General features: G+C 36.8%; 1 protein-coding gene across 5 annotated transcripts in view; it reads right to left on the bottom strand.

Moving 5' to 3' along the window:
* The window catches only part of ZFYVE9 (zinc finger FYVE-type containing 9), a 187,430-nt gene that overhangs the window by 119,024 nt on the left and 41,933 nt on the right, over positions 1 to 26,473 (bottom strand). For 4 of the 5 annotated variants that reach the window (XM_036833828.1, XM_036833820.1, XM_036833838.1 and 1 more), the window contains 3 exons: positions 18,738 to 18,843; positions 6,571 to 6,676; positions 940 to 3,041 (listed from right to left, as the gene is read on the bottom strand). In XM_036833828.1, the coding sequence (XP_036689723.1) occupies positions 940 to 3,041; positions 6,571 to 6,640 (2,172 nt within the window). In that variant the 5' untranslated portion in view covers positions 6,641 to 6,676; positions 18,738 to 18,843. The remainder of the gene's footprint in view (positions 1 to 939; positions 3,042 to 6,570; positions 6,677 to 18,737; positions 18,844 to 26,473) is intronic. The other variant, XM_036833856.1, reaches the window with a different exon arrangement.

The raw sequence follows: 26,473 nt of genomic DNA, 5'->3' as shown, positions 1-26,473 counted from the left end.
TACTTTTGTCTAAGTAACTGAGGGCCAGATATTCTGTTCCTTGAATTTGAAGGCAACCGAATTAATACAGACAGACCAATAAATCAGGCAAGAAGGGAAGCAGAGGTTAATTACTGAGCACTTACTATTACATGTAATTTCATTTAATCTTCACAACAGCCCGATGAAAATTATCCTTTGATTCATTTTTTATGAAAAAATAAAGCTTAATAAAGTTATATAGTTACAAGTAACAAAGCTGAAGTTCAAATTCAGACCTGACACCAAACCTTACATTCTTTTTAAAAATACAAAATCCCATTTCCTCCTTGTTTACAGTTCTTGTTTAAAAAACAGACTAGTATATTGATGTGGTACTAGCTAACAGAATTTAGGGAGAGCTAAGGAATATCACCTATTCTTATAACCTTGTCACAAGGATCTATAGCCTTCAACTCTTTTTTGTATCAAAGTTATATGGGGGGGAAAGACAAAAATATATGTATATGTGTACCGAAAGCTCCAGAATGTCTAGTACAATGGCAAAAATCCTATAGCAAAAACTGGGATGGATTCTAAGTATAATATTCAATTACTCAAGAATTAAAAAATATAAAGTCAATCACAAACATTTCTTAAATCAGAAGAATAACTTCCTTATTTCAAGCTATTCCATTAACCAAGTATCAATACAGAAACCAAAGTTACCACTTCCTCAGTTCTCATCTATTCATGAAAACTGATTCAGCTTAAATTTTCACAACAAAAAAAAATTATATAAACACTAAGAATCAGCGAGGTCATTTTTCATTTGGAAATTTACTAGAATTGCATGTTCAAAAACTATTTATGATGTCATCTCAACGAGAAGTATGTTCACCTTATATTACCTTTATTAATTTCTAATTGAGAACTACAAAATGCACATGCCAGATTCCTGAGCTGATACACACAACTTACCTTCCCACATGCTCTGCAATGATGCCTCCTTTTGGTGAATGTAAACCTGGCTTCACATTTCATGCAATTTGGAGCCTGAGAATCTGGTACCCACACTGGAGCCACTTCACCCAGAGTGGTAAATGGCTTTCTAGCAGAAATTCCAAACTGACCAGCTCTGAGATCATTATCTGGGCTTTCTGGAGGTAATGCAACGCACTGTCTACTGGATATCCCAGACTCATAGCTTTCTAAATGTTCCCCATTTGTATCAGCAATAGAGATATTTCCCAAAGAGGCATTGCATACATTGGTTGCTGAGTTTTCCCCTGATTTTGCTTTCCCAAGAACATCATTTTTGTTTTTAATATTATTTCCATTGTTTGCAGGAAGGTCATTTTGTAAATGGTCTGATAATGGCTTTGGAATTTGAAGTTTAAGATTAGAAGGTTGCTTGGGTCTTGCACCACCAAAAGGAACACTGATAGATTGCAGGTTTGCTACTATCTTGGGTGAAGATTGCCCAAGCACTGATGGAACTTGGCTACAGAAATTGTGTAAGTAATTTTTCTTCATTAGGTCACCAGTGCTGTTTAAAAGTAGTCCACTCCCTTCTGTGGCTTCATTTCCTCTCTGTTCATAAATATTTGAGTAGCATTCTGACTTGCTCTCCTCTATTTCCTTTTCTTCTGTTACTGAATCTTCTTTGGAAGGTAAAGTCTTTGGAACAAAACAAACAACTGGGCTCCGCATTCCATAGGAATCACAACAATTAGATAGTGAATTTGCTGCTGGTGTATCCATAACACTGGAGAAATCGCATCCTTCACTTTCATTCATGCAAGTTTGTTTTAAATCTAGACCTGCTTCTGCCATTCTATCACACTCTCCTCCACTATCATCATAAGTATCTTCAGGCTGATTCATGTGCAGAAACTTCTCATTTTCTTTATTTACTTGGCTGTCATTCATCTTGTTTGGTTTAGTCAATTTCCAATTAGTCATCTCCTGAGATTCAGAGAAATGCTCGGTCATATTAAGAAGTTCTGTAGTGCCAAGAATTTCTTCATGTTTACAACCTTCATTTTCATCAGCTCTAACTTCACCGGGCACAAGGCAATCTGAAAACTGTTCACAGTTATCATCCCTGCCAGACCCATTAGGCATGTCAGCTTTGAGAAGCAAAGGTAAACCAGACTGGATGGATTCTTCAGTTGTTCTTTCCTCTGCTGGCTCTTTTTTCATCAAAATCCCCTCACTCAAGTGGGAAAAGGAGTTTGGACTCCCTAGATCTGTCCTAGGAGAGCTGGTTCTGCCAGTGAGAACCTCATCTGGTGTAGAGTCCTCTTGCTTTACAGCAGGACCTTCATCTGTTCCCTGGGATGAGATTACTGAATCTGGTGTTAAACTTGTAATCACAGACATGGTGGGGTCTCTATCTATATTTTCATCATCCTGTAACTGTGAAGGGGAACAGACACTGGCTAGATTATCAGATGAAGTAGTGCATATGTATTTAACAGAATCCCCCTCTGCATTTGGTCTACTCAATGGGTCCATCTGTTTCTCTGAGTTCATATCTTTTTCAGTGGACCCATTTACACTTAAACTAAATTGATCAGTTTGTCTGTTTTCGTTATCCAGTGAACAGCTAAAAGCATCCATGAGGGATTGACTATTATAATTATTACAATCCTGCAAATCGCTTTGTAATGTCCTTTTGTCACAGTTATGCATGACGGCTACAACAAGAACACTCTTCTCATCTGGCAGACAAGCTAGGTTTCCACATTTCTTCTCTCCCACTTCGACAGTACTGCATTGATCATCTTGATTACAGTTCCTCTTAATTAACTGGTCTTCTGCAACCGCATTTTCATCAATCCACATTGTGTTGATCTCTGGATTCAGACTACAGTCCTGTCCATTAGCACAATGGTCCTCTCCCTCTGTGTTAAGAGGACCTGAATGAGCCAGGGAGAAGACTTTCAGTTGTGGCTGTGACTCAGAAACTGTAGGTTCATTCACACTGGCCAATGCAGGGCTGAATGACAGTCGGGGAGAAGGGGGATCTAGAATCTTATTCCACCTTGTATCCAATAAAATAGGAGAAACGGTTTCATCTGAAAAAATAAATAATTATTATAAGTTTGCTGGTAACACTGATAAGGCTAGGACTAAGTTAATCAACTACATTTGCAAATATGCCCTGAAATTAAAATATTCCTAGGATATGTGAAAACAGAATATTCCTAGGGTATGAAGTTTCTAATTTTTAGCTAAGGATAAGAAAATACATTTAAGACTGTTCCCTGTATTATATATCACCAAATGGTAATATCTCAGAACATTCCAAACAACAAAAGAATTCTACCTCAATCTAGTTGACATAATTAAAGTGGCCCACAGGCTGTACTTTGGGGCTGGGGAGGGGAGGGCAATAATGGGGAAGGCCTTGGACTGGCCCAGCACAACATGGGGTAGGGGCTAATCTAAGGTAGAAAAAAAATCAGAACAGTGATGAGGATACAGTAATTGAGCGGGAAGGAAAACAAAGGAATTTTCTGTGGAGACGGCATGCTCTATAATCTACATCATGACTGAGACGTGGTTACATGGATATATCTGTTGGTCAAAACTGTACAGTTAAGATCTACACATTTTAATGTATAAATTTTATCTTCAAAAAATTGTAAAAAAATAACAATGAAGCAGGGAGTGAGGAGCAAATGAAGATATATAAATGAAAAATGGCAGCATGTCAAGCACTGCTGAAGTTGGGTAATGGGTACACTAGAGTTTATTACACTATTCTATTTACTTTGTATATATTTGAAATTTGCCCACAATAATAAGTTAAAAAGTTTGTTACAGCATGTGAAATTCTGCTTATAACCATGTCACAATACATTATTATTTAGGTTCATATTTACACTATTATCTGAGGAAATTTGGCAGAAAGTATCATTTGTCATATTAAAACAACCTTCTTATATTCTATCAATAAGCATAATCTCATTTAATGTTTCTGTTTATTTTTTAATAGATGATAACTATGATGGCATTTTCCCAAGTTACTGTGCTATGTGTGTGTCTAATTAGAGAAATAAGAAATTATGCACTTATTGCTTTTCCTGCTTTTTCCTATAGTAAATCTGATAATCACAGCCCTGAAATTATACAGAAATGCTTTCCTCTCATAAATCTTTAAAGCTCCTTTAGCGCCTTGTTCATATCTCTATTAAACCATTTATTACACTGCATTGCAATGGTTTATTTACCTGACTTTTTCAGGCAGAAACCACTTCTTTCCATCAATGTAAATCCTTGCTTTGCACAGCACCTGATATGTAGTAAGTAGCATATTCATGTAGCATATATTTATTGTAGCACCATAAATATATGCTATGTGAGTATCTACCACTGTAAAAGCATTGGGCGGAATATGAGATTAAATGATAGCTCCAAGAAGTATATAATCTAGTTGGAAAAATAAGAAATAGATACAATACACATGAATCGCTAACTAGCAGTACAGAATAGCATAAGTATTCAAAAACGATTACGTAGTAGTAGAAAATAAATTGAGAGGACAAAGGTATTTTACAGGCTGAAGCAGCAAGCTTGAATTCATGGAAGCAGGAGGAAATGGGCTGGGCTTCAAAGACAATTTTACAAAAAGTTTGGAAAACAGGGCATTCGTAAGAGGGGAACAAGTAAAAGTACAGCCCCAAACACAACAATCTGAGAGAGCAATTAAGTAAATCAGTTTGGGTTGAAAAAAGAATTAGTGTAAGAAAGTAGTGAAAAGAAGCTAGAAAGGTCAGATTGTAAAGGCCATAAAAAATCAGATTGCGTGGAGAATGGGCTTAATATGCTCTGAGTGTTAAATGTTAAATCCTGAGTTTACCAAATTTGGGCTAGCAGAGACTTGAGATCTGGTAACATGTATTTCCTTTAAAAAAAGAAATCGTATTTCCAAGCTGGTTCACGGAAATAAAAAAGAAACACTGCCTCTTATAAGAGTATTTAATAATATTCAAACAGAAATGATCATGTATTAAAAATTTCATTATTCAACCAACTGGGTATAATGTTAATTATCTAATGTCATCACAGTTTGTGTGTGGTACATTTTTCATTTAAAGGAGGAAATTAACATGAAATGAGAAAACACTTTTAAAAAAATATATTTGGAAAGGTACCAGGCTAGAGGTGGTAGTTTTAATGCCAACTGGTACTGAGATGTTTAAAAAATAGTTGAAAACAAATGAAGAGCATAGTTACAAACAAGCTGGCTTCTGAAATTATTCTCCTTCTAAAGGAGTTATTTTGGTAAGCAAATGCTATATTTCAAACTAAAATGACAATTTTTACTGACTCAACAAAAACGTATTGCAAATCAACTATATACAAAATACCCTACTAGAATCTACAGAAGTCACAAAGAGACTGATGTAAAGAACTAATAATTTTATTAATGAGAGTCAATGGTATTCTAGAAGAATAGTATTCACAGGATTAGGTGTAGCATTTGTGTAGATGACAAATAACTGTGATAGGGCCACACCAAAGAAGGGATTGAGAAAATACTTGTATAAATGACTGAAACCAAGAGGACAATACACCTTCCACCTTGGTATGTATAACGCCCACCTAGATCCCATAAAATCCAAAAAGATTCGGTTTCACATTTACATGAATCAGGAGTTAGGCTAGGGTTACGGGTTAGCTTTGGGTCATCAATGGTAAAATGTAAGAGCAGGCCATTCCAGGTACATTTCTTCTCCCTTTTTACCCCCATGAGCACATATCTTTTTAATGCTTGCTCTAGCATAGGCCCAAAACAACAAAATCAAAACTAATCTCTCTTCCCATCTGCTATCAAAGAACAACCTGAATCACCGGATATAGTAAAGGTTTGGAGACTACTACTAATATCATGGGCTTTAGATGGAAATATATCACTCTGTAAACTTGTTACATGCTATTTTCTGTTAGAAACCAAGAACACCAGGAAAGGAGGATAAGGTGAAAGACAGATATTTAATTATGGCTTACCCATTCTAGTCATACTGAAAGTTGAATTTAAGGAAAATTCCCTAAATGAAGTGAATCTTTAGCAGACATTTTTAGACTGGGCCTTGAGAATATATAATTTAATTAACCATTTGGTAGATACTTAAAAATGTAAATCTTTTAAAATTAGGTTTAAAATGGATCTTGCTTTATTGGTCAATCAATATGAAAGAAGCTATTTTTCTTAACTTGGGAAATACAACCACACATTCTAAAGCTTTTCCTGACCATAAATTGGATTCTAATCCTGCACTTATGAACAAACTAACTTGGGAAAGATGCTTAACCTTTCTGTGTCTCTATCTTCATCTGTAAAATGTAGGTAAGATTTACTTTCATGGGATTATTTTAAAGATTAAATGATATAATCCATGTGAATGATTTAGCATAGTATCTGGCACACAGTTAGTGCTAACATAAATGTTAGTTCTTCCTCTGAATATTAATATATAATACTATCATTATTGAGGCATTGGACCTTCCTTTCTTTTTTTTAAGTACTGCATCCTCTTATAATCCCACATTTTCTATATCATAAATACATTGAAACAGAGTCACCAAGTAAATTCTCACCTTCGTTTTGTTCAAATTCATCTAACACCTTGTCCAGGTTGTAAGCTTCTGCTTGGAAGTAATTCTCCATCGGTGAGAAAACACCACTCAAGAGACTTGTTTAAATCTAGAAAATAGATCAAATTTGTATTACACTTTCAATTATTAAAATATAATTTATAGACATTACAACTGGTAAAACAGAAATACAAAGGATCTTAAGACTACGATGAACAATTATATGCTAATAAATTGGACAACCTAGAATAAATGGATAAATTCCTAGACACATACACCCTACCAACAATGAATCACAAAAAAAAAGAAAATCTGAACAGATCAATTACTAATAAGGTGATTGGATCACTAATTAAAAACCATCCCATAATATGCTCTCTGATGCCAAACTATACTGCAAAGCTACAGTAATCAAAATAGTATAGTACTCACACAAAAACAGACATATAGCTCAATGGAACAGAATAGACAGCCCAGAAATAAATCCGCACTTGTATGGGCAATTAATCTATGACAAAGGGAATGGGGCAAAGACAGCCTGTTCAATAAATGGTGTTGGGAAAACCGGACAGCTACATACAAAAAAAAAAATCAAACCGGACTACTTTCTCACACCATATACAAAAATAAACTCAAAATGGATAAAAAGACTTGAATGTTAAGACCTGAAACCATAAAACTAGAAGAAAACATAGGCAATATGCTCTTTGACATCAGTCTTAGCAGTTTTGGGGGGGATATGTCTCTTCAGGCAAAGAGAAACAAAAGCAAAAATAAACAAATAGAACCACATCAAACTAAAAAGCTTTTGCCCAGCAAAGAAAACTATCAACAAAACAAAAAGGCTGCCTACTGAATGGGAGAAGATATTTGCAAATGATATATCCAACAAGGGATTAGTATCCAAAATATACAAAGAACTCATACAACTCAACATCAAAAAAAAAGAAAAAATTAAAAGCAGGCAGAGGATCTGAATAGACATTTTTCCAAAGAAGACATAAGATGGCCAACAGGCACATGAAAAGATGCTCAGCATCACCAATCATTGGGGAAATGTAAATCAAAACCACAAAGATATCATTACACCTGTCAGAATGGCTATCATCAAAAAGAAAACAAATAACAAGTGCTGGAGAGAATGCTGAGAAAAGAGAACCCTTGTGCACTACTGGTAAAAATGTAAATTGATTCAGCCACTACAGAAAACAGTATGAAGGTTCCTCAAAAAATTAAAACATAACTACCATATAACCCAGCAATTCCATTTCTAGGTATACAACCAAAGGAAAGAAAATCAATATCTGGAGGAGAGTCTGCACCTCCATGTTCACTGCAGCATTATTTACAACAGCTAAGACATGGAAACAACCGAAATACCCATCAAAAGATGAATGGATACAGAAAATGTGGTGTGTTTGTGCGTGCGTGTGTGCGTGCATGAATGTGTATAAGATAGAATATCATTCAGCCATTAAAAGGAAGTCCTGTCATTTTCGACACCATGGATGGACCTTGAGGGCATTATGCTAAGTGAAATAAGTCAGACAGAGAAAGACAAATACCAGATGAACTCACTTATACATGGATTCCAAAAAAACCAAACTCACAGAAACAGAGAACAGATTCAGGGCTGCCAGAGGCAGGGTATAAGGGATGAAGGAAACAGGTGAAGGTGGTCAAAAGTTACAAACTTCCAATTATAAGATAAATAAGTTCTAGGGATATAATGTACAGCATGGTAGGTATAGTTAACAATACTGCATCATATATCTGAAAGTAGCTAAGAGAGGTAATCTTAAAAGCTCTCATCAAAGGAAAAAAATGTATAACTATGTGAGGTGATGGATGTTAAGTAAACTTATTGTGGTAATCATTTCACAATATACACATATATTAAATCATTACATTGTGCAACTTAAACTAATACAATGTTATAAGATCTGACTTACATACATCATGAAATGATTACCACAATGAATTGTGAACATCCATCATCTCGTATAGATACAAAATAAAAGAAAAAAATTTTATCCTTGTGTTGCAAACTCTTAGGATTTACTCACTTAACAACTTTCATGTATAACATACAACAGCGTTAATTATATTAATCATGTTGTATATTACATCCCTAGTACTTATTTATCTTACAACTGGAAGTTTCTACCTTTTGACCACCTTCATCTAATTCTCCCTCCTCCCACCCTATGCCTCTGATAACCACAAATTTGGTGCCTTTTTCTGCTTGTTTGTTTGTTGTTTTTGAAGTGTAACTGACCTACAACACTATGTTAGTTCCCAGTGTACAACATAGCAATTTACTATCAATATTTCTATAAATTACAAAATGATCACCATGGTCAACTTCTATTTATTAATTGGCTCCTGTTAGGTAATTTAAGTTTAGGTAGATAAACAGGCTGCATATGTAAAATATTAGTAAACAAACAATCAGATCAACATATTTATAGTGCATCTACTGTATGCAGGGTACTGGGATCAACTGAAGTCTCAGATATCATCCCGAATATCAAGAATCTTAACATTTACTTAATGGTAACCAATGCTAAATAAGAAAATTTAAATAATAATAAATGATTTTAATAACAAGAGCAATATTATTATTATTTAATAATAACAGCACAAGAGACACAGGGACTACGTGATTAATCTGTCAGATAAAATGAACAGATAAGTGTACCTGAATAAGTACTGTAAAAGTTCAAGAAATGGGAACTTCCCTGGTGGTCCAGTGGCTAAGACTCCACACTCCCAATGCAGGGGGCCCAGGTTCGATCCTCGGTCAGGGAACTAGATCCCACATGCCACAACTAAGAGATCCCACATGCCACAACTAAAGATCCCTCGTGCCACAACTAAAGATCCCTCGTGCCACAACTAAGACCCACGCAGCCAAATAAATAAATAAAATAAATATTTTAAAAGTTCAAGAAATGGACCAGATCACGAGTCTGGATGGTCAAGAAAGGCATTATTTATGGATTTGAGCTGAGTCTGGAAGGACAGATAAAATTTTAACAGATATCCCAGATAGGAAGATGCGGAAGTGAAATTTCAAACAGGGAGAGACATGCAAGGAGTGATCTAGGAATGGGCAATTATTGAGGGATCAGTGAAATTGAAGCAAGGATTTATTTACATGGGTAACAGCAGGACACAGCTGGAAAAGCAGACAGGCATCATATTATGGAAGCCCTGGAATGCCAGTCTGAGAAAGATACTGTTTATACTTTAAGCAATGGGAAGAACTGTAGCATAATGGATAAGAACATGAACTCTAGGACTCGACTGTCCAAGTTCTAATCCTAGTTCCTAATTCACTTACTAACTATATGACTTTGGGGAAGTTAATCTATTTACCTGAGACTTAATTTTCATCTATAAAACTGAGTAATAATAGTATATACCGAAAGATTAAATAAATTGACATAGGTAATACATTTAAAACACTGCCTGGCACAGGATAAGTGCTTCATAAGCAATTATTTAAGTTTTTAAGCCTTGGAGTTGATCATTTTATTATAAAATAAATAACGTAACAACAGTGATTACATAGGCTAGTTTTCAGCCCCATCCTCCCTTCCACTCATATTTATTGAGCACCTGTTACGTGCAGACGTTATACTTGGTGCTGGAACACTACTTGAATATACATTTCTTCAATGTACCATGCCCTTTTCCTCTTCAAGACCTTTTATCTGTCTCCAATACACCCCCTCCTTGCCAAAATAACTCTGCATCTTTTAGCTCTTAGCTCAAATATTACTTTCACAAGAAGTCTTCCCTGAACCCCTAAAAAAGGTGATCTCCCCTTATAATCTCTCACAGCACCTCCACTTTTCCCTTTATAATAATTATCACAATCTATAAACATACATTGGTGTGATTATTTGATTAATGTCAATCTCTCGCACCAGACTGTAGACACCACAAAGACACCCACTAGACTGTGTTCACCATGTGATTGCCACAGAACCTGATGTGGTACCTATTCAATAAATACCTGTGGAATGAATAAATGAACAGTATAAACAGCCACTCAAGAAGTTGTGTTAAACTTCAATTATAATTATTGATTCAGGCAAGCATCAAAAACAGATGCCTTTAGGTAAACAGTTAGTGGGGAAGAAAATATTCACAATGCCTCAAAATATCATTTCACAGATGACTTATTAATTCCAAAGGAGAAAATGTATGTTTACAGTGAAAAGATGCAGTAATCACTACCTTAACCAGATGATCAAGCTTAGCATCACTAAAAGTTTAGCAAGCTGACAATATGTATCTCCTGATGTGATGCAATAAGTTTAAAACATCACCTACAGGTATTCTTCTCCAAATTGTTTAATCTGAATTGAATCATGAACAATTAGACAAATCTAGAATGTGAGGCATTCTGTAAGACAGCTGTCCTGGACTCTTCAAAAAATTCGGTGTTATGAAAAACAAGATCATTCTGAATTGAGAGAGACTAAAGAGATTAAACAACCAAATGCTATGCATGAACACTAACTGGATCCTAGATCAAGAAAAATACACAAATAGGGACTCCCTGGCGGCACAGTGGTTAAGAATCCGCCTGCCAGTGCAGGGGCCACGGGTTTGAGCCCTGGTCCAGGAAGACCCCCACATGCCGTGGAGCAACTAAGCCCATGCACCACAACTACTGAGCCTGTGCTCTAGAGCCCGCGAGCCACAACTGTTAAGCCCGCACACCTAGAGTGCGTGCTCCGCAACAAGAGAAGCCACCACAATGAGAAGCCCGCACACCACAATGAAGAGTTGCCCCTGCTCGCCGCATCTAGAGAAAGCCCGAGAGCCGCAACTAGAGAAAGCCCAAGCGCAGCAACGAAGACCCAGCGCAGCCAAAAATAAACAAATTAATTTAAAAAAAAGAAGACAATAATACACAAATACCCATACACAGCAAAAAAAAAGACATTTAAGGGATAATCAGGGGAATTTGAACTATACATTAGTATTACAATGAATTAATAATCATTTTTTTGGATGTGATAATGGTATTTAAAATTTTGTATGCGAATGTCCTTACTCGTAAGAGATGCCTGCTGAACTATTTAGGGAAGAAGTGTTATGTTATCCGTAACTAACTTTCAAATAATTCAGGAAGAAAGTATGTGAGTGTGAGTGAGTGGCGAGGGTAGAGGAGGAGAGGAGAGAGGTGCTCGAGAAAGAGACAAAATGGTAAAAATTGATGAATCTGGGGAAGGATATATGGGTCTTCACTGTACTATTCTTTCAACTTTTCTACAGACTTGAAATTTTTTAAAAGAAAAGGTAAAAAGTGTACTGAGCTTGTGGTGGGAAGCATTCCTTCCCACTTTGAATATAGAAATTCTAGACAAAATAGATTATTTTTAAAGAGTTTATACAGTGAAATTCAAAAACAGGAAAGAGAAATATGCCATTAACCAAGAAGAAATCAAGCCACAGCGATGAGTGAGAACTGAAGTGTGGCAGTTCACAGAGGTTACAGAACTAGACAGCAACCTTCAGACCTGGGATTTGAAAGCTAGCAGGTAGGATGGGAATTATGTGCTATAAACTTCTAGAAGTTTCTGCATTAGAGAGGGCCAGACTGGGCTCTCTGCATAAAGCCAGGAGCTGGAGAAAAAACTGCCCCAAGTGGCCCCAAGACTCAGCAATGGTGCAGGATGGAATAGTGTGCCAATAAAATCAACTTTCAGAAATCAGAAGTCCTAGCCTGTTCCTCCCTCGGGATTGGTAATGAAACTAAGTCTTCCCATTCATGAACATAACATGGTTTATCTCTACACTTGCTCAGCTCTTCTCTTCCTGTGACTTGCAATAATGTTTTTAATTTTAAGAAGTCATTAAATATGGGACAGTGGGGAGAGAAGAGTGCATGTGACTGTAAAGGAGTAGCACAAGGGATATATCCGTGGTGATAGAATCGTGCTGTATCTTAAATTGCAATGGAGGTTACATAAATCTACCTGTGATAAATGGGAGAGAACTACATACAGTCATGAATATGCTCACAGCAGCATTATTCATAACAGCTAAAAGGTAGAAACAACCCAAATATCTATCAACTGATGAATGGACAAATAAAATATTAATTTCCTGGGTTTTATATTTTCTCGAGTTATGTAAGATGTAACGAATGAGAAAAACTGTAAATGAAACTTTCTAAAGTATTTTTGCAACTTCCTGTGAGTCTATATTTACTTCAAAATAAAAAGTTGATAAAATTAAAATAAAAGGGAAAAATTATTAAAAATTCAATAAACAGGGAGCAGATGAAGAGGGCATCTGTGTAAGGGGGGAGTCAGAGCCCAAGTGTGGTGAAGCAGATGTCCTTGCGTAGGGGTGGCCCGGCATAATGTGTCAGAGCCCCAGGGGGAAGGAAACTGCCTACACAGGACAGCCCAGTGTGGGGTGTTAGAGCCCAAGAGAGGTGAGGAAGGCATCCACGTGAAGGGGATGGTCTGGCAGACAGAGAGCACAAGTGGGTAAGACGGATTCATATGCAGGAGGGGTGAGGACGAGATATAAGAGGGCAGTCCAGGGTGGCGGGTCAGAGCCCGAGCAGGATTAGAAGGACCAAGGGGAGAAGAGAGTGATAGGACATAGGTTACCTGTAGAAAGATGGATCAAATAAGTGACTACATGAAGGGCAATGGGAGCAAGGTTTCTCACTGTTGGAGAAGGGGTTAAAATGCAGAAAAAGAGAAAAGTGGAAAGAACCCTGCAGTGTTGGTTTGGAATCTGGGGTATCAGTTTGAACTCATGGACTTCAATAAACATACTTATAGCAATAAACATAGTTTTGTGTTCAATGAACATAGCAATAAACATATTATAAATGTAAAAGTGTGTGTGTGTACACATATATTCTCTAGTGCTACACACAAAGAATCTTGGAGCAGCAAATCCTCAGCTCAATTCCATGTAGCAATGAGCATACCTAGCACCAGATTTGATTTATAAATATTGTTATTCACTATAAGGAACAAGGGCTCCATGGAAAAATGGCTGATTCCAAAGCTGAAGTAGAAAAAATACAAGAACTTTGATGAGGATGGAGGGAAACATGAACCATCGCACATTGCTGGGAAGAAAGTAAAATGGTGTGGCAACCCTGGAAAACAGTTTGGCAGTTCCTCAAAAAGTTAAAAAGAGTTACCACATGGCATAGCTATTCCACTCCTAGGCTTATACCCAAGAGAAATGAAAACATATATTCACACAAAAACTTATCCGTGAATGCTCACAGCAGCATTATTCATAACACCAAGAGATGAAAACGACCCAAAGATCTATCAACTGATAAATGCATAAATAAAATGTGGTATTATACATTGACAAAATATAATATTATATGATAATTAAAATGGATAAAGTACTGCTATATGCTACATCATGGATGAATCTTGAAAATATGGTAACTGAAAGAAGCAGACACAAAAAGCTACAGATTACATGATTCCATTTATATGAAATGTCCAAAACAGGCACAGAAACAGTAAGTAAATTAGTGGGTTGCCAGCAGCTGGGAGGAACTGGAGGGAAATGGAGAGTAACTGCTAACAGATTAAAGATTTCTCTTTGGGGTGAAAAATGTTCTGGAATTAGACAGTGGTGATGATTGCAAGACTCTGTAAATATATAAAAACCATTGAACTATACATTTTAAAAGGGTGAATTTTATGGTATGGTGTGTGAACTACATTTCAATTTTTAAAAAAAATAAATAAAGGAAGCATCCAAGAATGATGGGGACATGTCAAAAGGACAAAGAAACCAGCTTGGGGCTTCCCTGGTGGCGCAGTGGTTGAGAATCTGCCTGCCAATGCAGGGGACACGGGTTCGAGCCCTGGTCTGGGAAGATCCCACATGCCGCGGAGCAACTAGGCCCGTGAGCCACAACTACTGAGCCTGCGCGTCTCGAGCCTGTGCTCCGCAACAAGAGAGGCCGCGATAGTGAGAGGCCCACGCACCACGATGAAGTGTGGCCCCCACTTGCCACAACTAGAGAAAGCCCTCGCACAGAAACGAAGACCCAACACAGCCAAAAATTAATTAATTAATTAATTAATTTTTAAAAAGGAAAAAAAAAAGAAACCAGCTTGAAGGAGCTTCCACAGACCAAATCAGAGACAATTTGAGCATCAAAACAAATAATGGTAGCAACAAATTATAACCCACTGGATAAAACAGAAAGCCATGAGTCTTTACAACATAAATGAATGAATTCCAAGTGTGATGAGGAATGGGATATTTACATAGTTTCAAAGTTCCTCTCCACAAAAATACTTACTAATTACAAAAAAAAAAAAAAGAGTAATTTCAAAGGCAAATCCTGGCAGATGCCACCTTACACAAGTGATCAAAGTGAACACCATCAGTAATAGGACAAACAAAAATCCATGCTCCCTGACAGATTGCAATGAAAAGGACACAGCAATGTCCATACTAGGGGAGGCTGTGGGAGGACTGGGGGCAGCAGGGACAGGAGGTGTATAGAAACTCCTTGTACTTTTTGCTCGATTTTTTTCTGAACCTAAAACTGCTCTAAAAAAAATAAAGTCTATTGAAGAGAGATCAAGACGGCAGAGTAGGAGAACAGTGGAACTCATCTCCCCGCACAAACACATCAAAAATACATCTGCATGTGGAATAATTCTCACTGAAAACTACCTGGAGACTGGCAGAAAGACCCTTATACAACCAAGGCTGTAAGAAAGATCCACGTGGAATCAGGCAGGAAGGGAAGAAAAGTGATCAGGTTGGGACCTGTGCCCCTGGGAGGGGACTCAGAAGAGGAGGGAGATTTCATGGGTGGAGAACCTCCCTGGGGAGTGAGCAGTTTGAGCCACATATTGGGAGCCCCAGCCCTGGGGTCCAACACCAGGAAGACAAGTCCCCTTGGCTGGTTGGAGGGCTGGTGGGACTAACAGGAGGGCTGTGGGAAGCCCAAGAGGAGCGTACACACCCTTGTTTACTCCCAAAACAGAGTGGGGAGGGTGGATTGAAACTGCATGGAACACTGGCTGGTTTCCCAACTAAATGCAACATGTGATTCTAAACTCGGTGCTCTTGACATAAAGGACATTATTTGTACATCTGGCAAAACTTGAATAAGGTCTGATAATTAGATGGTGGTAATGCATCAATGCTCATTCCCTGATTTGATGGCTGTATTGTGGTTATGTAGGAGAATGTCCTTTTTTGTAGGAAACACAGTTTCAAAGGTGGTAGGGGATGCAGCTAGCAACTTACTCTCAAATGGTTCAGAGAAAAAAGACCTCTGTACTATACTTGCAAACTGTCTATAAACTTGAGATAGTTTTTTAAAAAATACATTAAATGCACAAAAACTATCATATTTTTAATATCCAGGGCACTTTCTTTTTCTGATCCTTTTTATGACATCTTGAGCTTATTTCATGGATATAATTTTTTTCTTACCATTCTAATTACCTATAATTTAGTCTGGTTTTTTTTTTCTTTTTCCCCAAACCTCTTTCTGTTTTCAATATTATTTCCTCCAAGTTCCTGTTCTGTGTTTTGATCTCTGTCTTCACATTGGACGCTTTCCCCAAATGCCTAACATTGAACAAATGAAGTACAAAAAGCCAACTGGAAGCTCTGCGTGTGTGGCTTCTCAACTGGGAGGCTTGCACTGCATGGTGATTGGGTGGGAACACAGCTATTTCACTGGGAGACCTCCAAATGTCAGTATATGTAGGTCTTTTCTTTGGACTCCAGAAAAGAGTCTTATAATCTCCTGTAAGGGGGTATAGAGATGTAACACCAGAGATGTAATCACCATCTGAAAGAAGAGTAGAGGAAGGGGTGAGGGGAAGGATCTCACTTTAATATATAGGATTTCCCCTTATCCTCCTGCTTTTACTTTAGTGCTTTTTACTTTTACTTCATCCCTTGGTATCTGTTATGTCTAATGTCCCCAAGTCTTGATCCTCTTTAGTTTCATTTTCCAAGAAAAACCTGTGGTCTCCCAACGACATGGGAGAGGAGCAGTCTTCTCACTGTAAAAGTTGGACCTCTCCAAGAATTTTTTTTTTTTAATTTACTTATTTGGTTGCACTGGATCTTAGTTGCAGCAGGTGGGCTCCTTAGTTGCAGCTTGCAGGCTTCTTAGTGGTGGCTCGCCAGCTCCTTAGTTGCAGCACGTGGGTTCCTTAGTTGCGGCATGCGAACTCTTAGTTGCGGCATGCATGCAGGATCTAGTTCCCCGACCAGGGATCGAACCCAGGCCCCCTGCATTGGGAGCGAGGAGTCTTATCCACTGTGCTACCAGGGAAGTTCCCTCTCTGAGGATTTAAATCTTATGTCAGGATTCTTTACCTGCCTTAGAGAAGCATCCATCTCTTATTCAAAATAGAAGTCACTAAATATCATATATGTACAGTTGACCCTTGAACAACATGGGTTTGAACTGCACGGGTCTATCTGTATACGGATTTTTTCCATAGTAAATATTACAGTACTACATGATCCACAGTTGGTTGAATCCATGGATGCAGAACCTTGGATATGGAAGAACCACGTATATGGAGGGCTGATTATAAGTTATATGCAGATTTTCCACTGCACAGAGTAGTCAGTGCCCCTAACCTGCACGTTGTTCAAGGGTCAATGGTACATCTCAAAGAGGAATATAATTACTTAATTCAATACAGTTTCTTCCTGAGAATCTCTTCTTTTTTATTCTACTGACCAGAGTCCTTTTAGACACTGTCTTCAATCTCAGTCTTAAGGGTGTGACTTTTACAGCACTTATATTATTGTTCCTTGTATATCTCCTTCACTGTTACTTCCTCTTTATACCATATACTACTTACAATGAACATGTGTGCATTCATACATAAAACATTATTGAGCATCTACTATGTACCACGCACTGTCTTAGTCATTACGTTACAATGACAACTAAGACAATGTCTTTGACCTAAAGGTGCCCAATGTTTCATAGAAGATGGATGAGTAAACTTAAAATATGAAACACTGTGGTATGTACTAAATGATATATGCACTGGGTACTACGGAGCCAAAGAAGAAGTAAATCCAAATCAGACTGAGGCAGGAGTATATTATTTGGGGTAGGGTGGGCTACTGTAACAAATACTCCAATAACTTATTATTGCTGACTAATTATTATTTATTATTACTGATAATCTTTGCAGTGGGTTGAAAACTTCCTAAAGAGGAGATGCCTGAAGAATAAGATTTTGCCAGATGAAGGCAGACAAAGGCATTCCCTCTCACACTCACATGTGAGAAAGCTAGGGGACGAGAAATACCTTGCCAACTGCAAACCCAGAAGTTCTGGTGAGGAAGGTACTACTGCTAAGTGCTTAGGAACTCAGTCTCTCGCCACACACTGTAAGACCCAGGCCTCTATCCTCGAAGCTTACGTGGAAAATCAGAGAACTCAGCAGAGCATGCAACACTCCATGAGTGAATGGCATAATCAGTTTCTGAAATCAATCTCACTCACACACACCCTCCCCTCCCACCACCATTTTCTACCCATTAAATAATCATAACACTTGAAAGAAAGCAAAGAAGATTCCTAGTCAGGAAAAAGTCAATGATTAAGGAGTCTTGCTCTACAAGAATTAATAAAATACTTCTAATTTTCTGCTGGAAATGATTGCTCATCACAGCTAGTCTAAACATACAAAATAAAATAATATAATTGAATCTGTATTTCTGATTCCTCACTCTAAAATAAGATTTCACTGCTTAGATCTTGCGTGATTGACTAAGAAATATTAATGACATTAATTGGGTAGATATACCACTATTTTCTCCTAACAATATTGCTCAAGTCCATGTTCTTTTTCACGCTGAAATTACCTTTCTAGGCTCAAGGTAGAAGTTGACTCTAAAAGGGAGAAGCCAAGTACTAGTAGAGAAATTAGCATTTTGACGTAATTCAACAGGAATTTTAAAATATCCTTTTTTTCTGGACTTAAGTCAAATCTTTTTTAAAAAAAAACAATATTCCTGATTTAATAAGGAACAATGTTATAAATGAAGCAAGCAGCATATATGTACGTGAGCATTATTTTCTATAGATCTGTTTTCTCAAGTTCAATCTCTCTTAAGAGAAACAAGATCATTGGTTTCCTTACCTTTTCTCCCTTACACACGTGATTAGGAACAGACTTCTCTGTGCTTACTCATGATGCTTGCTGTACCACCAGCCGGTCCTGCTGTTTCAGTATGCTCTGTTTGATGCTAAAGAAAAAACAACATTGCTCATTACATTTCCTAAAGCAATAAGCCCTGATGTTCTTCATATCAACCTATCATAGCCAGACAAATAAAAGCTATGGGACTTAAACAATAAATTACAATTATACCTTCAGATTCAAAGACCTGGCCAGCATGGAATGCAGCAGCAGACACATTATATTGTCTAAGAAGGCCCAAAGTTAAACGTTTCAATGAACAGTTAAGAATTTGTGCACACTTCTTATTTTCAATGAGTAATACAAAGTAAAAGATCAAAGGTAGAGGCACTTTCTATCCAATGACTCTGTTAATTCATAAAAATACTACTTATTTATATTTCAATAGGCCCTCCAAGAATCCAAAGCTAACAAAATTGCTGCTTCACAAGAATGGCCTCTGTTAGTGTGATTTTTTTTTTTCTATACATACAGAATTCTTAAATTGAGATTCAAAAGATTCCTGCTGAGACTTTTTATTGCCAAACAACTGTTTTTCCTCCAAATGGAGTCCCTTATGATTTCAGCCCTCCTCCACTGCTTAGAAGCAATGGATTAGCAGTTGAAACTAATCAGAATAAAACTAAGTATCTCATGTTATCTGTATAAAATATCTAACCTACAATCACAGCATTTTCAAAACAGGAGAGTATCTCAGACATGATCTAATGAACATCACTTAATTTTTTTTTTAAGATTCGGTTTTTGATGTGGACCATTTTTAAAGTCTTTATTGAATTTGTTACAATATTGTTTCTGCTTAATGTTTCAGGTTTTTTTGGCCTGGGATCTTAGCTCCCCCACCAGGGATTGAACCCACACCCCCTGCATTGGAAGGCAAAGTGCTAACCACTGGACCACCAGGGAAATCCAAACATCACTTAATTTTAAAGATAAACTGAGGCACTAAAAAAAAATGTTCCCTGACATTATTACAAATGTAATTCTACTATCTGATGTGAAAATGATGTGCTTATTAAAATAATAAGCAAGTACTCTAAAAGGCTGGAGATTCAAGTTTTCAGAGAACAATAAAAAATATGGAATGGAAATCACTGATCAAAGATTTTCCTGTCTTGAGAACCTGAAAAAACATGTACATGCTATATACTCTAAATGAGAAGTGCTGTTGATGCTAAAAAACAGACTTAACATCTATCAAATAAAGGACTAAATCATATCAGAAGTATGAAAGGGCTGTATGGGATAGAAGTTCCAAGGTCAAAATGAGAATGAGGTCAAAGTAATACCTCTAATACCTAGCCAATTAAAGAGTTTTTTAAACAAATAAATAAACTCTATAAATTCAAATTCAAATTCTGAGTATGTGTGTCTATTTTAACATGTGAGGCAAGTCCAATAATATTATGTAACTGTCTCAAAAATCATAGGTTTTCCTTCTGGAATTAGATCCCTTTGACCTTCTAGCCTCAGCTGGTAAAGTCTCAAACCTGGTTAAATCCAACTGTCTACCTACTCCATACATTCCCCTAAGCAGCTTAAATGTGGCTAAAGGAGAACCACAAAAGATGGTGACTCCTCTCAACTTCACATTTATGACTTCACACTACATTTCCCTTAGTTAATCTACTTTCAACCCTGTATCTCATCTTCACCTTCTGATATGCCTGGAATCCCTCAATTCAAAGCTTTCATAATTCATTTCTACCAGAAAACAACCCTCTAGTCTCCTGCAGGACAATGAGGAAAGTCACTTGACTACAAAAGATAAGGTAGAATACCTACAAAATTAAACCACTCGTAGCACAGACTTCCAAACAATCTCCGTTTTCAACACCCCACCTCAACTAAGCCTTTAGAGATCCCTAGAGCCTCCACAAGACTCTCTAAGGTTCTGTGGGGGGTACAGACTTCCTTCTCATCACGTCTCCCTCTGCAGGCAAGCACTTTACAGCTTCTTTGTTCTAAAACCTTTCTTTACTTTCTCCCTTTTTTATAGCTTATTTTTAAATTTTTTTAATTAAAAAAATTGTATACAATTTTTAAAGTTTACTTTCCATTTACAGTTATTACAAACTATCAGCTGTATTCCCTGCGTTGTACAATACATCCTTGAGCCTACCTTACACCCAACAGTATGTACCTCCCACTCCCTGACCCCTATATTTCCCCTGTCTCTCTCCCCACTGGTAACCACAAGTTTGTTCTCTATATCTGGGAATCTGCTTCTTTTTCATTATATTTGCTAGTCTGCTGTATTTCTGAGATTCCACATATAAGTGATATCATATAATATCTGTATTTCTCTGTCTGACTTATTTCACTTAGCATAACACCCTCCAAGTCCATCCACGCTGCTGTAAATGGCAAAATTTCATTCTTTTTTATGGCTAAGTAGTATTCCATTGTATGTCTATACCACATCTTCTTTATGCATTCATCTATTGTTGGACACTTAGGTTGCTTCCATACCTTGGCAATTATAAATAACACTGCTGTGAACATTGGGGAGCATGTATCTTTTCAAATTAGTGTTCTTGGTTTTTTCAGATATATAACTAGGAGAACTGCTGAGTCATACGGAAGTTTTATTTTTAGTTCTTTGAGAAATCTCCATGCTGTTTTCCACAGTGGCTGCACCAATTTACATTCCCACCAACAGTGTAGGAGGGTTCCTTTTTCTCCACACCCTCTCCAACACATATTATTTGTGTTCTTTTCAATGATAGTCATTCTGACAAGTGTGAGGTGGTATCACATTATGGTCTTGATTTGCATTTCCCTGATGATTAGTGATGTTGAGAATCTTTTCATATGCCTGTTGGCCATCTGTATTTCCACTTTGGAAAATGTCTATTCAATTCTTCTGCCCATTTTTTAATCAGGTTGTTTGTTTTTCTGCTGTTGAGTTCTATGAGCTGTTTATATTTCTCCCATTCAGTAGGCTGTCTTTTCGTTTTGTTGGTGGTTTCCCTTGCTGTGCCAAAGCTTTTAAGTTTAATTAGATCCCATTTGCTTACTTTTGTTTCCTTTACTTGAGGAGACATCCAAAAAAAATATTGCTGTGATTTATGTCCAAGAGTGTTCTGCCTATGTTTTCCTCTAGGAGTTATATAGTAACCAGTCTTGCATTTAGGTCTTTAATCCATTTTAAGTTTATTTTTGTATATGGTGTTAGTGAATGTTCTAATTTCATTATTTTACATGTAGCTGTCCAGTATTCCCAGCACCATTTATTGAAGAGACTGTCTTTTCCACTGTACATTCTTGCCTCCTTTGTCATAGATTAACTGACCATAACTGCATGGGTTTATTTCTGGACTAACCATCTTGTTCCACTGATCTATAGGTCTGTTTTTGTGCCAGTGCCTACTGTTTCGATTACTGTAGCTTTGTAGTATATAGTCTGAAGTCAGGGAGACTGATTCCTCCAGCTTCATTCTTCTTTCTCAAGATTGTTTGACTACTCAGGTTCTTTTGTGTTTCCATACAAATTTTAAAATTATTTGTTCTACTTCTGTGAAAAATGCCGTTGGTATTTTGATAGGGATTGCACTGAACCTGTAGATTGCCTTGGGTGGTATGATCGTTGTAACAATACTGATTCTTCCAATCCCAGAACACAATATATCTTTCCATCTGTTTATGATATCTTCAATTTCTTTCATCAGCACTGTAATAGTTTTTGGAGTACAGGTCTTTTGCCTCTCTTAGGGAGGTTTATTCCTAGGTATTTTATTCTCTTTGATGTGATGATAAATGGGATTGTTTCCTTAATTTTTCTTTCTGCTATTTCGCTGTTAGTGTATAGAAATGCAACAGATTTCTGTGTATTAATGTTGCATCCTGCAACTTTACTGAATTCATTCATCACCTCTAGTAGTTTTCTGGTGGTGCTTTTAGGATTTTCTATGTATAGTATCATGTCATCTGAAAACAGTGGCAGTTTTAAGTCTTTCTTTCCATTTTCTATTCCTTTTACTTCTTTTTCTTCTCTGATTGCTGTGGGTAGGACTTCCAAAACTATGTTGAATAAGAGTGGCGAGACTGGGCATCCTCATCTTGTTTCTGATCTTACAGGAAATGCTTTCAGCTTTTCACCATTCAGTATAATGTTAGCTGTGGGTTTGTCATATATTGACTTTATTATGTTGAGATATGTTCCCTCTGTGCCTGTTTCTGGAGAGTTTTTATCACAAATGAATGTTGAATTTTATCAAAAGCTTTTTCTGTGTCTACTGAAATGATTATATGCTTTTTATTCTTCAATTTGTTAATGTGTTGTATTACACCGATTGATTTTCAGATATTAAAAAATCCTTGCATCACTGGGATAAATCCCACTTGATCATGGTGTATGATCCTTTTAATGTATTGTTGGATTTGGTTTGCCAGCATTTTGTTGAGGATTTTTGCATCTATGTTCATCACAGTGATATTGGCCTGTAATTTTCTTTTTTTCTTATATCTTTGTCTGATTTTGGTATCAGGGTGATGGTGGCCTCATAGAATGAGTTTGCAAGGGTTCCTTCCTCTGCAATTTTTTGGAATAGTTTCAGAAGGAGAGATGTCAATTCTTCTCTAAATGTTTGGTAGAATTCACCTGTGAAGCCATCTGGTTCTGGACTTTCATTTGTTGGGAGTTTTAAAATTACTGATCCAATTTCAGTACTGGCAATTGGTCTGTTCATATTTTCTATTTCTTCCTGGTTCAGTCTTGGGAGATTGTACCTTTCTAAGAATTTGCCCATTTCCTCTAGGTTGTCCACTTTAATGGCATATAGTTGTTCATAGTAGTCTCTTATGATCCTTTGTATTTCTGTGGTGTCGGTTGTAACTTCTCCTTTTTCATTTCTGATTCTACTGATTTGGGCCCTCTCCCCCTTTTTTTTCTTCCTGCGTCTGGCTAAAGGTTTATCAATTCTGTTTATCTTTTCAAAGAACCAGCTTTTAGTTTCATTGATCTTTTCTAGTGTTTCCTTAGTCTCTATTTCATTTATTTCTGTTCTGATCTTGATGATTTCTTTCATTCTACTAACTTCAGGTTCTGTTTATTCTTCTTTCCCTAGTTGCTTTAGGTGTAATGGTATGTCGTTTATTTGAGATTTTTTTCTTGTTTCCTGAGGTAAGCTTGTATAACTATAAACTTCCTTCTTAGAACTGCTTTTGTTGTGTCTCATAGGTTTTGGATCACTGTGTTTTCATCTGTCCCTAGGTATTTCTTGATTTCCTCTTTGATTTCTTCAGTGATCCATTGGTTGTTTAGTAGCATATTGTTTAGCCGCCATGTGTTTGTGTTTTTTATGGTTTTTTTCTTGTAGTTGATTTCTAGTCTCAGAGCATTGTGGTCGGAAGAGGTGCTTGACATGATTTCAATTTTCTTAAATTGACCAAGGTTTATTTTATGGCCTAGCATGTGATCTATCCTGCAGAATGTTCCGTGTGCACTTGAAAAGAATATATATTCTGCTGCTTTCAGATGGAATCCTCTATACATATCAATTAAGTCCATTTGGTCTAATGTGTCATTTTAAGGCCTGTGTTTCCCTACTGATTTTCTGTCTGGATGATCTGTCCACTGATGTAAGTGGGATGTTAAAGTTCCCCACTATTATTGTGTTACTGTCGATTTCCCCTTTTATGTCTGTTAATATTTGCCTTATATATTGAGGTGCTCCTATGTTGGGTACATATATATTTACTATTGTTATATCTTCTTCTTGGATTGATCCCTTGATCATTAATGAAGTGTTCTTCTTTGTCTCTTGTAATAGTCTTTATTTTAAAGTCTCTTTTGTCTGATATAAGTATTGCTACTCCAGCTTTCTTCTGATTTCCATTGGCATGGAACACCTTTTTCCATCCCCTCACTTTCAGTCTGTATGGGTCTCTTGATCTGAAAGGAGTCTTTTGTAGGCAGCATATATATGAGTCCTGTTTTTGTATCCATTCAGCCAGCCTATGTATTTTGGTTGGAGCATTTAGTCCATTTACATTTAAGGTAATTATCGATATGTATGTTCTTGTTGTCATTTTGTTGTTCTGGATTCGTTTTTGGATTTATTCACTTTCTTCTTCTCTTCTCTTGTGATTTGATAACTATCTTTAGTGTTATGTTTGAATTCCTTTTTCTTTTTTGTGTGTGTATCTATTATAGATTTTTGGTTTACGGTTACCATGAGGTTTTTGTATAGCGGTCTATATATACATGCTTGTTTTAAGTGGCTGATCTCTTAATTTCAAATGCACTGTAAAAACTGTGCATTTGTATTCTCCTCCCTTCACAATTACTGTTTTTGATATCATGGTTTACATCTAATTGATTTGTGTATACCTTAACTGCTTACTGAGGATATACATGATTTTACTACTTTTGTCTTTTAACCTCCCGACTAGCTTTGTGTGTGGATGATATACTACCTTTACTGTATGTTTGCCTTTGCTGTTAAGTTTTTTTCATTTTGTAATTTTCTTGTTTCTAATTATGTCCTTTTCTTTTTTGCCTAGAGAAGTTTCTTTAACATTTGTTGTAAAGCTGGTTTGGTGGTGCTGAACTCTTTTAGCTTTTGCTTGTCTGTAAAGCCTTTGATCTCTCTGGGTAGAGTATTATTGATTTTAAGCTTTTCCCTTTCATCACTTTGAATATATTGTGCCACTCTCCTCTGGCCTACAGAGTTTCTGCTGAAACTGATAGCCTTATTGGGAGTTCCCTCGTATGTTATTTGTTGCTTTTCTCTTGCTGCTTTTAATATTCTCTCTTTATCTTTGTCATTTTAATTACAACGTGTCTTGGTGTGTTCCTCTTTGGGTTCATCCTGTATGGGACCCTGTGCTTCTTGGACTTGGGTGACTGTTTCCTTTCCCAGGTTAGGGAAGTTTTCAGCTACTATGTTTTCAGATATGTTCTCAGGCCCTTTCTCTCTCTCTTCTCCTTCTGGGACCCCTATAATGCAAATATTAGTGCACTGACTTTTGGCATTATGGAATTGCTTTTTTGGAAGGAACAAAAGAAATTCAGTAAATGGATAGATATACAACATAAAATACAGTATAAAATGCCTTAAATACAGTTCAAGATACACAGAAAAAAAAGAACTCCTTCAATATTCTGCTCAATGTCACCTCCCAATGTGAAATTAACAACTAATCACTATGTTCTCTATGTTCTCACAGTACATTTATATCAACAACACTTTTTGCATTACGTGGTAGCGTCTCCCTTTATAAATCTGTTGCACGCCGCTAAATAATAAACCACGCAAGGCAGGAAACCCTTTTTATTCATCCCTTTATCCCAATACCTCAGCACAGTGTTTGTCGTATAGTAGGTATTAAAAATATGTGGAATGATTTCATCAAGTATAGCATATAACACACTCCCATGGCAAGGATTCCAAATAAATAGCTTCTAATTTTATCCCCCTCCTTTTATTTCTACTACATCTGCCTTAGTTTAGGCCCTCATTAGTTATCTCCCAGATTGGTTCAATATAGTTTCCAAACTAATGTCCCTGTCTCCTTTGGTCTAGAAAATATATCCTTTCGTAGGCTTACCAAAATAGCTTTCTAAAAGAAAATCAGATCACGTTATTCTTCTGCTTAAAAATCCTTAAATAGCTCCCCATCTCACCTATTTAATGGACATATCTCTGGAGGTCACAATAATGGGTCGTCAT

The sequence above is a fragment of the Balaenoptera musculus genome, chromosome 1, assembly GCF_009873245.2.
Source record: "Balaenoptera musculus isolate JJ_BM4_2016_0621 chromosome 1, mBalMus1.pri.v3, whole genome shotgun sequence".
Taxonomy (NCBI): domain Eukaryota; kingdom Metazoa; phylum Chordata; class Mammalia; order Artiodactyla; family Balaenopteridae; genus Balaenoptera; species Balaenoptera musculus.
Note: the sequence above shows the minus strand (reverse complement) of the source record. Positions and strands in the feature narration are given on the sequence as shown.